The 11,306-nt window shown below is 36.0% G+C and overlaps 1 protein-coding gene across 15 annotated transcripts; it reads right to left on the bottom strand.

Moving 5' to 3' along the window:
- Positions 1-388: 388 nt before the first annotated feature.
- cnot7 (CCR4-NOT transcription complex, subunit 7) lies at positions 389-11,241 on the bottom strand. Of its 15 annotated transcripts, none has more exons than XM_073921652.1 (7): positions 10,812-11,241; positions 9,841-10,050; positions 7,155-7,348; positions 6,851-7,057; positions 3,073-3,244; positions 1,737-1,847; positions 389-1,639 (listed from the first exon to the last, which is right to left on the bottom strand). In XM_073921652.1, the coding sequence occupies exons 2-7, from the start codon at positions 9,955-9,957 to the stop codon at positions 1,508-1,510; spliced, it is 933 nt and encodes a 310-aa protein (XP_073777753.1). In that variant the 5' UTR covers positions 9,958-10,050; positions 10,812-11,241; the 3' UTR covers positions 389-1,507.
- Positions 11,242-11,306: the final 65 nt, after the last annotated feature.

The following is an 11,306-nucleotide window of genomic DNA, read 5'->3' as shown; positions in this document are numbered from 1 at the left end:
GTTAATTAAATGTAAACACCCATTGTATGACAAAAAAATAAATAAATATTAAAGGCTGATGGCTTTTTATTTGCGTTGCTGTTGTTTTTATGTAACTATTAACTACTATTTTTAGCTTCTGTGGGTTATGGATAAAATATGGTAATTCTAATAGTTTAATACGATTTATTTGACTTTTGGAAATCACCAAGCGACCCACACTTTACTGCTCACTCACGCCTGTAGAATGAACATGTAATATGAACATCACTGTTTTCAGAAAAAAAACATTATTTAAAATGTATTATTAAAATTATTATTACAGTCGGTTGAACAGTTGCATAAATGTATCCTAAAACGATACCTTCAATCAAACCTTAGTGGAGCATACGTCTGAACAACATTTGAATATGTTAGAAAAGTCAGGCTTTTATTTCCAAATTCTCTAAAAACAGTCACTCTTCATATTGCATAATGCCACCGTGGATACTGTACACATCGAGATGACAGACAAACAGGAGGGGAAAGGTTAAGAGCTACCAAAATGTAATTCACAGAAGTAAAAAAAAAAAAAAGCTATGAGCCGTTCATGCGATTCACATGTCTATAAAAGCTCTGAATAGTTAACACAGCATTTATTCAAATATCTTTCAGCAAGTACATGCAGCAGATCTACGCAACACACAATTGTAAAGCAATACAATACAAAAAAGGAGAAAAACCCAAACAGCACAACATTTGCACCATTCAAAAACTAGCACTACAAGTAAAACTAATTCCACTGACACTGAGTATTTGAGTTGGCTAAGATTTCTTTAAGAGACATCGTCATTTCTTAAACGAGTAAAAGGCTTTGAACTTTATCGGTACTAAAATACTACAAAACCTTTAAATCTTTTTTAAAAATGAAAACGGAAAGACAATCTTGATCCAGGAGGTGACCTCAGTTCACTTAAATAGTGGCAGTTACTACAGTACATCACTCTTAATTTACTTGTGTGGTAAAATCTGTGCTAACCCAACGTAAAGGGTAAAATCGGTGCGAAGCTTCGCTTGACATTTAAGTGCCAGCATTTACCTGTGCGTCCGTGAGATCCTCCGTCTGTCTAAAGCTATTGTCAAGTGTGAGGAGTCAGTGATCAGGGAATGACAGTTCATGTAGGTGACCGGTGCAATCAGTCGATGAACCACGCAACAATACACAAGAAGAAACGAATGCAATAAATTAACGATAAAAAAAGAAGAACGTAAAAAGTAGCTTAATATTAAGGCTGAGCTGTGGGAGGGAAAAAAAACCTAAAACACCAAATGGTTCGTCTTCTTTAACTATAAAAGATGAACTTTGTGTGAAAAGATTTAACCCAGAGAAGGCAACAAAGGGAAGAAGTTTTTCTCCGATCTGTTGGATTGGAGCTTTAAAGTGCAAATTCCTATCAAATCTCTCATGGAAAACAAAACAAGGACAACTAAAAAGCCAAGTTTTAAGCCCTGTATATGAGGTTGTTTATGGTGAGGGATTGTTGTTGTGTCATGACTGCTGCTTGTTGGCCTCCTCCTCGTAGGCATTTCCGGTACCGTTCTGGACATAGGATGAGCCTGAACCCAGTCCGTATAAGTGACCACAATACTTTGCATCATCAATGTGATCTTCAAAAAACATCTGCAATGACAATGTTCTTAAAGTCAGTATGCAGTGCCACTTTAACATATCAAATAAGATTAGCATTTTTTTGGCTATTGTTTAGCTGAAGGCACACCTCTCTCATCTTGAAGAAAGCCATTCCTGTGAGGAGCGAATCAGAGCCTGCTTGATGCTGAGGTCCGATTCTCTCCAGCTCCAGCTGCTCTGCCACCTCCTGCAGGCCACCCTGCGCAGCACAGCACAAATCACACTTACACATACACACACTTCATACTTCAGTGCTGCACTGACGACAGTGCTGCCATCCAAAAACTGTGATGCCTTTAAAAAGCATTCACACTCAGGTTTATTTTGCAAAGCACGCACACGCACGCACACACACACACAAAACGCATTATGCCTTTTTTTTTTTTACTGGTTAACAAAAACATATCAATGTTAGGCATGGGCTGGTATAAGATTCTGACGTGTGACAGATAAAAATATCACGGTTTCATGGTCATATGTATATAATTTGGAAACACAGACTTCTTTACTATTTAAAACCACATCATTGGATATCTTTTCTGCTGGAGATTTCTTTTCTTTCTGTTGTCCTAAAAAAACAAAAAAGAAAATAAATAAAAATCTTACCACAGGAGTGGCATAGCAGAAAATCGTGGCGGTTTTTAAACCTTGAAAACAATTATCATCTCATGTCGCCTGTGTATTATTATTATTTATAAATAAATATTTATTATTTATTTATTTTTCCAAGTGATGTTTAACAGAGCCAGAAAAATTTCAGTATTTTCAATTATATATTTTTTTCTGCAGAAAGTATTTTATTTAAAAACTTTTAATAATTTAGGTATTTTATTTATTTAACAATTTTTTATTTTATGTTTTAGTTTGGCAAAAATGTAACAAACCACTGCTGTCCAATTTATCCTAGTACCAGTAGTATCCTATTTGCCCAGTTAACCTTAGTAACTACCTTAAACCACTTTAGGATTACTTAAAATCACAAAAAAATGTTTTTAATAAATAAAATCATTTAGTGGTAAATAGAAATGTATTTACAAAAACTATGGGAACATTAGTAAATATTATCTATTCATAATGGCAAAGACAACAGAAATATCATTCGTTATTAAATCTATTATGTTTAAATGTTTTGAAAAAATGTTAAACAGCACTTTAGAAATATATTAAAAAAATTCAGAAATGTTGTTCAGATAAAAATTGGTAAATAGAAATATAGTTAGAAAAATTACAGATGTCTTTAAGTGACTTTCAAAATATCTAAATAGAAAACAACTTAATAAAAATAAATGCATTTTCTTTTAAGTGACTTACAAGCAAGCAGAAATAATTGTAGACATATATACATATTAGTTTCAAATGAGAAACATGTTTTTACAGCACATTTCACACATGCTGCTAATTTCTTAACAGTAATAATAAAATACCTTCAAGTTCTTACAGCTCTTCATGAGGTATTTCACATCATAAATGATGGGGAAAAATAAACGAAGAATCTCAAAGAAGTCGACCTCTTCATCTGGCAACTTCGAGTTGGACAAAATTTTAATCAGGTACCCAAAGTCATAGCCGCTGTTTAAAAGAAACACAAGAATATGCCTGAAAATAAAGAAGAATAATTGAAGATGTCACAGCTTTAGATTTTACACTTTAAATGGAGCCACAGCTTGAATCTCCACTGAAACACTGCATTCGTTTCAGTATGTCTGGTCCATATGACAAAAAGCATGTCACGATTTAAGTAATTTCATATCCCGATACGATATATATCACGATATGGTACCATTTCTGTAAATTCAATCAATTAATGGTGTATATATAAACTTATCGGCCACTTTATTAAGTACACCTGTCCAACTGCTCATTAATGCAAAATTTCTATGCAGCCAATCACATGGCAGCAACTCAATGCATTTAGGCATGTAGACATGATCAAGATGATCTGCTGCTGTTCAAATCGAGTATCAGAATGGGGAAGAAAGGTGATTTATGTAACTTTGAACACGGCATGGTTGTGCCAGGTGGGCTGCTCTGAGTATTTCAGAATCTGCTGATCTACTGGGATTTCCATGCACAACCATCTCTAGGGTTTACAGAAAATAGTCAGAAAAAGAGAAAATATCCAGTGAGCGGTAGTTATGTGGACACCAGAGGTCCGAGGCGAATAACCACTGTTACAACTGAGATATGCAGAAGAACATCTGTAAACGCACAACATGTCAAACCCTTGAAGCAAATGATCAACAGCAGCAGAAGACCACACCGAGTGCCACTCCTGTCTGCTAAGAAAAAGGAAACTGAGGCAACAATTTGCACAGGCTCACCAAAATCGAAGATTGAAAAAAATGTTGCCTTTTCTAATGAGTGCATCAGCATCAGTGCATCTGCTGCAATATTTGGATGATAGGGTCAGAATTTGGCGTCCACAACCTGAAAGCATGGATCCATCCTGCCTTGTTTCAACGGTTCAGGATGCTGGTGGTGGTGTAACGGTGAGGAGGATATTTTCTTGACACATCTTGCTCCCGTTAATACCAATTGGGCATTGTGTCAACACCACAGCCTACCTGATATTGTTGCTGACCACATCCATCCCTTTATGACCACAGTGTACCCATCTTCTGATGGCTACTTCCAGCAGGATAATGTGCCATGTCATAAAGTGTGAATCATCTCGTACTGGTTTCTTGAACATGACAATGAGTTCTCAAATGGCCTCCACAGTCACCGGACTTCAATCTAATAGAGCATCTTTGGGAGTGGGAGATTGGCATCACAGATGTGCAGCCGACCAATCTGCAGCAATTGGGTGATGCTATCATGTCAATATGGAGCAAAATCTCTGAAGAATATTTCCAGTACCTTGTTGAATCTATATCATGAAGGATTTTGGCACTTCTGAAGGCAAAAGTGGGTTTAACTCGGTACTAGTAAGGTGTACCTAATAAAGTGGCCGGTGAGTGTATATTGACCACATTTAAAGGACTAATACTTTTTTAAAATTTAAAGTACATAATCAGAAAAGTACTCATTCATGTGTGATCATATTTCTCAATTTACTTAGAACATCGGGACAAATGTTTAATTCCAGAAATTGTAAATAAATCTGAACAAAATATGAACCAATTTTCAAAAATGCTTAATCGTAAAATAAAATGCAAAATGTAAACATTGCACTTTCAAGATTACACCTTTCTCATGCTGCTAGTCATGTGTCCGTGTCCAATCCCGTAATGGTGTGTATTATTGCACTCATATCAACTATAAAAAAAATTACTAAAAGCAATGTATTTTTTGACATCACAAAATAAACAGTAGAGCATAATATGAAACTATATACTTTTTATTTTGTCCACATATACACTACCTGACAAAAGTCTTGTCGTTGATTCCAGTTGTAAGAGCAACTAGAGCAATTTCTAGTTGATCATTTGTAAAAGTGGCAGAAGGTAGATTTTTCCGATGAATTATCTGTTGAACAGCATCTCGATCTTCACATATACTACAGAAGACTTATTGGAACCTGAATATAGTCCAGATTCTCACAGGTATCAGTAAAGTTTGGTGAAGAAAAAATTACGGTTTGGGGTTACATTCAGTATGTGGGTGTGCGAGAGATCTGCAGAGTGGATGGCAACATCAACAGCCTGAGGTATCAAGACATTTGTGCTGCCCATTGCTTTACAATTCTTCAGCAGGATCACTCCTTCTCATACTTCAGCCTCCACATCAAAGTTCCTGAAAGCAAAGACGGTCAAGGTGCTCCAGGATTGGCCAGCCCAGTCACCAGACATGAACATTATTGAGCATGTCTGGGGTAAGATGAAGGAGAAGGCATTGAAGATAAATCCAAAGAATCTTGATAAACCTGAGTCCTGCAAGAACGCTTTCTTTGCGATTTCAGATGACTTTCTTAAGTTATTTGAGTCATTGCAGAGATGTGTGGATGAAGTCCTCTAAGCTCATGGGAGTCATACACAATATTAATTCTTTTCCACTGCACCATGACTTTATATTCTATACTGTACAATATTTCTGTAAGTTTTGTCTAAGCAAAGTCAGACCTTACTGTCCTAATTAAATAATTAAAAGTTAGGGGTGATCGTATTTTATTTTGGTAAAATGAGCGTAATCTAGAGGCCTTTGCCTTTCATTTAAGCCACTTGAACTACTAGAAATCAAGTTATTATTTGTTTTTCCTAAAACTTGGATAAGCGACATGACTTTTGCCAGGTAGTTTATATACAGTTGAAATCAAAATTATTAGCCCCCTGTTAATTATTTTTCTTTGTCAAATATTTCCCAAATGATGTTTAACAGAGCACGGAATATTTCACAGTATTTCCTATAATATTATTTTCTTCTAGAAAAAGTCTTATTTGTTTTATTTCAAAGCAGCTGATTTTTAAAAATCCATTTTAAAGTCAATATTATTATAAGCCCCCTTAAGAATTTTTTTTTTGACAGTCTACAGAACAAATCACTGTTATACAATGATTACCCTAACTCACGAAATAACCTTTAATAAGCATTTAAATTGCACTTTAAGCTGGATGGTAGTGTCTTAATAAATATCTAGTAGAATATTAAGTACTGTTATCATGGCAAAGATAAAATAAATCAGCTGTTAGAAATACACTGTTAAAACTATTCATTCATTCATTTTCTTGACGTCCCTTAGTCACTTTATTAATCCGGGGTCGCCACAGCGGAATGAACCGCCCACTTATCCGGCAAATTTTTTTTTACGCAGCGGATGCCTTTCCAGCCGCAACCCATCTCTGGAAAACACCCACACACACATTCACACACACACTCATACACTACGGACAATTTAGCCTAACCAATTCACCTGTACCGCATGTCTTTGGACTGTGGGGGAAACCGGAGCACCTGGAGGAAACCCACACGAAGGCAGGGAGAACATGCAAACTCCACACAGAAACGCCAACCGAGCCGAGGTTCGAACCAGCGACCCAGCGACCTTCTTGCTGTGAGGCGACAGCACTACCTACTGAGCCACTGCCTCGCCTGTTAAAACTATTATGCTTTGAAAGAAAAACTCTATGTTAAATAGAAATTGTAGAAGAAAATATACAGGGAGGGATAATAAGAAAGCAGGGCTAATAATTCTGACTTCAACTGTATATATCATCATACTGCACAGGCCTAGATTTCTGTATGTAAATGTTACAGTGAGATTACCTATGGAATGAGAGCCATTTGACCCCTTCACAAAGCACCACACCTGAGGTCATGAGCAGCTCAGCAAAATACATTGTCTCAATACCCTCCTCCTCATGCTTCTTAAACTGGATACCCGACGACGTGAGCAGCTCTATGGAGTCCTGTGCATACATGTCTTCCCTGAAAAACACAGGCCAGCTATCAGAAGGTATCACACAGATACACCTGAAGACAAGGAAAGTCATCCTTGTCATCTCTCTTTAAAACACGATGCTCTGATAAAAAAAAAAAAAAAGAGCGTTATACAAAGTGCAATTCTTACGTGAGGTTAAATTTAAAGTTGAACTGCCATGTCGATGTCCCTGGTGGGTATTCGCCCTGTTCGTTCATAAATGTAAGGCCAAGCTGGATGATCTTTAACAAGTCCACGTTACACCGCAGCAGCTGGTACTGGTAATCTGCATTGCTTCGAAATTCTCCGATTGGTCTCGCTACTACACCTGGAAACTCTGTGTCCTACAGATGCAACAAAACGCATGATGGTTGTCATGGGGATTTGCATATTTATAGTCGAGGTTATAGTTAAATACAAAAAGGGGCTTTGCTGGGGATTTTTCAAAATATTAATCTTTATTAAGAAGCCTTTGAGGCTAATATAAGAAAAAAAAATTGCTTTTAGATTTTTTATTCAAGTTATTTAGTTTTATTTTTAATAAGCTTGTGCTTCATCCCACTCCCCTTTGAATTATATTTTAAGTGTATATGCATAAGTAAATATTTTTGTTGATTATGATTTATTATAGTATGGTATTTTTTGAAGAATTGTTTTAAATATGTGATATTCAGTTTAAAAATACATGATAGAATCAAATAAATAAAAATTTAAAACTCCTTTAATGAAAACTTTTGTAATTTTTTTATTTTAATAAATGTTTATCTAAAAATATATTAAAATTGTTTGCATTTTTTTCATAGATTTAGTTTGTTAGCAATAATATTAGAACCAAAGTTTAGCCTTCATGATGTATTGTCATTTACAAAGAGCAGTAGCATCTACAGCTGTCTATCTATCTATCTATCTATCTATCTATCTATCTATCTATCTATCTATCTATCTATCTATCTATCTATCTATCCATCCATCCATCCATCCATCCATCCATCCATCCATCCATCCATCCATCCATCCATCCATATATATATATATATATATATATATATATATATATATATATATATATATATATATATATATATATATATATATATATATATATATATATAATATAATAGTAATTAAATAGTATAATGCTGTATAATGACAAATACATATGATAGTAAAATCACCAGCAGGTGGCAGCAAGTAAAGGTTCACTGAGTTGTTCGATTAAGCCAGGGGTTCCCAAACATTTCAGCCGGCGACCCCCAAAATAGCAATTCCAGTGACTTGCGAAACCCACTACCTTATTTTTTTTTAATCCTTTTATTCCTATTTTTTTTTAATATATGCAAGTGCCATAAAGGTCACAATTTAACATGGTGCTGTAAAATCAATCTGATGCCCTTGATGGTATTGCTGTGTGGTTAATCGAACATAAACACCCCAGGAGTCTCAATCCAATGAAAGAAAAAACAAAACAAAAAGGCAGATTTTTATTTGTATGCTGTTTAATTCATTCATTTATTTTCTTTTTGGTTTAGTCCCTTTATTAATCTGGGGTCGCCACAGCGGAATGAACTACCAACTTATCCAGCATATGTTTTACACAGCGGATGCCCTTCCAGCTGCAACCCATCACTGGGTTCACAAACATACACTATGTGCAATTTAGCTTACTCAATTCACCTATACCACATGTTTTTGGACTTGTGGGGGAAACCGAAGCACCCGGAGGAAACCCACGCGAACACGGAGAGAACATGCAAACTCCACACAGAAATGCCAACTGACCCAGTGGGAGCTTGAACCAGCGGCTTTCTTGCTGTGAGGCAATTGTGCTACCCACTGCGCCACCATGCTGCCCATGTTGTTTAATGTAACTATTAAATACTATTTGTGTGCTCTGTAGATTATGAATAAAATATAGTAATTCTAATAGTTTATTTAAATTTAATCAATTTTTGGAAATCATCAAGCGGCTCTCCCACATTGTCCTGCGACCCCTCCCCACCCCCCCAGGGGGTGCCAACCCCCTCTTTGGGAACCACTGATTTAAGCAATGCAATTAAAACTGCAATCTGCTTTATTTCAAAATTAAATGTGACTGTGTATTTGACTTGCAGGGCAGCACATACTGAACAGCATCTGACTTAAAGCAGTGAATGCTACTTTATCCAACTTGAGACTACACCGATGTCAAGTTTTTTTTCCTCCTTCCCTTTCCCTTGTGTTACTGCACAAGCTTTGATGACAACACAAGTGTTTCACATTTGGCCAGGTGACAATGCCTCTGGTCTTTTCTGAAACATTACAGCTCAGGTGATGCTTCTGAATTTGTTTTTATAAAAATACAAACACATTTTATGCAACCATAACTATCTTTTTTTAACTTTTTCATGTATAGCAAAATAAAATTGATAAAAATGTATAGAAAATGTATAGATACCGATGTTACAGGCTGGGTATAAAGCAAACTGTTGCATTAAAAATGATCTGAAAAGGCTGTCTATTTGAAGCATTCGATCCCAGAATGCATGTGTAATTATAAAAACACAAACTGTTTTTTTCTTTCTTCACTTGAATTACACAGGCCTATCTAGTTTAATGCTTTTGGGCCCTCAAGATGTGTTTTTGTTTTGTGCAAAGCTAAGGGAGTGACATACAGCTTAAACGAAATTTAAACAACAAGTATAACAATCATCACATGCCCTTACACCTCTGTGACATCTGATGTAGACATTCTGGATATTAACAGCACTATTTAAACTTGCTAAGCAACAATCCTAGATTACATGTGAAAAATAAAACTGGACTCATTTAAATGAAACAACATGACTTTCAAACTCACCATTGCAATGTAGTTGAACTTTCGGGTCACCTGTCGGATCCTCTTCATCTCTTCTTCCAGATTACAGGCCCAAACCTCACATATTCTCTGGCTATGATCCACAGTGGCTGCGGGCATAGTTCCACTCTCAGGTGCACGGCATCAAAACCAAAAAAACACTCCCCAGGGGATATTCTCATGAAATAATAGTTGCTTGTTCCCTCTTTTTGCCTGCAAAAACAAACAAAGCATTACAACTAGCCTGCTGATTTAAATCAAATGACTTTATTCTTACTACATCACAAACAATACACTAACAAATAAATAAAATGCAAATTCATTTTATGAAAGTGTAAATAAACAGTGTTCAAAATGCAGAATGAATAAAAGAATATGTACTAAATGGTTTATATATGTCACCAAAAGTCCATCATCTGTCATTAAAATGAGAATTTTGTAATCAAGTATGCACAAACTGAATTTTCTGCTCTAAACTCTAAATAACAACTAAACTTGTCTGTGAATTTAGTTGTGGATCCTACGTCTGCCATGGCCTGGATGATTCACTTGGGTAAATCAATATAAATGTGTTTACAAATTTCACACTTTGTTAGATGAACAACCTTTTCATTCCAGACAGCATTATGAAGATTAGAAACAGAAGGAGATTTTCTTCCTCTAAGCTTCCTCTTTGTAAACATGACTCCTCGGCTGCTATTTTTGCTTCATGACAGCATTTGAATAATGATTCATACTTACAACATACAGAAAAAAACTACTGTAGTGTGACTAAACATTACAACAAGTGCCAGATAAGACAACATGGTTTCAGGCTAACAGAAGCATTCACTTCAATATGCAAACAAAGCATGTAGGAAGATTGGTTGTGTGCCAAAAATGCTTTTGAATATTCATGCACGTTAAAGTGATTTTATAGTCTATTGTATTCTGCCTCACATGTCCTTAAGCTATTAAACGCCCAAATAACTTACTGTGGGTTGACAGGTTAGAAGCATCAGCAGCAGCTAGGACAAAATCTGCTAAACTGAAAAAACAACACCGCAAACGTCCTGAAATCACGTCTACACTAAGCTTTCAAAGAACTGTGTTAGTAGCCTCTCGTAACGTGTGAATTGTGCTGTTTGGAGAACGGGGTGAATGTTTATTTCTGTATGAGGCTAGCGTGTTAGCTACTAGCTTAGCCACAAAGTTTGTCCTGTTAGAATGATCAAACTTGACTTTTTTTCTGTCAGGACTTACCTTTCCTCAAACAAGGTAGTTACACTTAAAGCGTATACTGCTTCAGTAATACACAATCACCTTGTTTAGAAAGGACTGGGACGTTTGTTCTTTACTTTTATATAGTTTTATTGGGCTAACACCGATATCAACAACCAGCTGCCACCTCTGAAACTACATCACAGCGCTACAGCGTGACGTCACAACACCACGACGCCTGACCTTTGAACTCCTCGTGGGAGTTTTAT

Source organism: Danio rerio, chromosome 14 (genome assembly GCF_049306965.1).
Source record: "Danio rerio strain Tuebingen ecotype United States chromosome 14, GRCz12tu, whole genome shotgun sequence".
NCBI lineage: Eukaryota > Metazoa > Chordata > Actinopteri > Cypriniformes > Danionidae > Danio > Danio rerio.
This window is presented reverse-complemented; position numbering and strand designations above follow the sequence as displayed.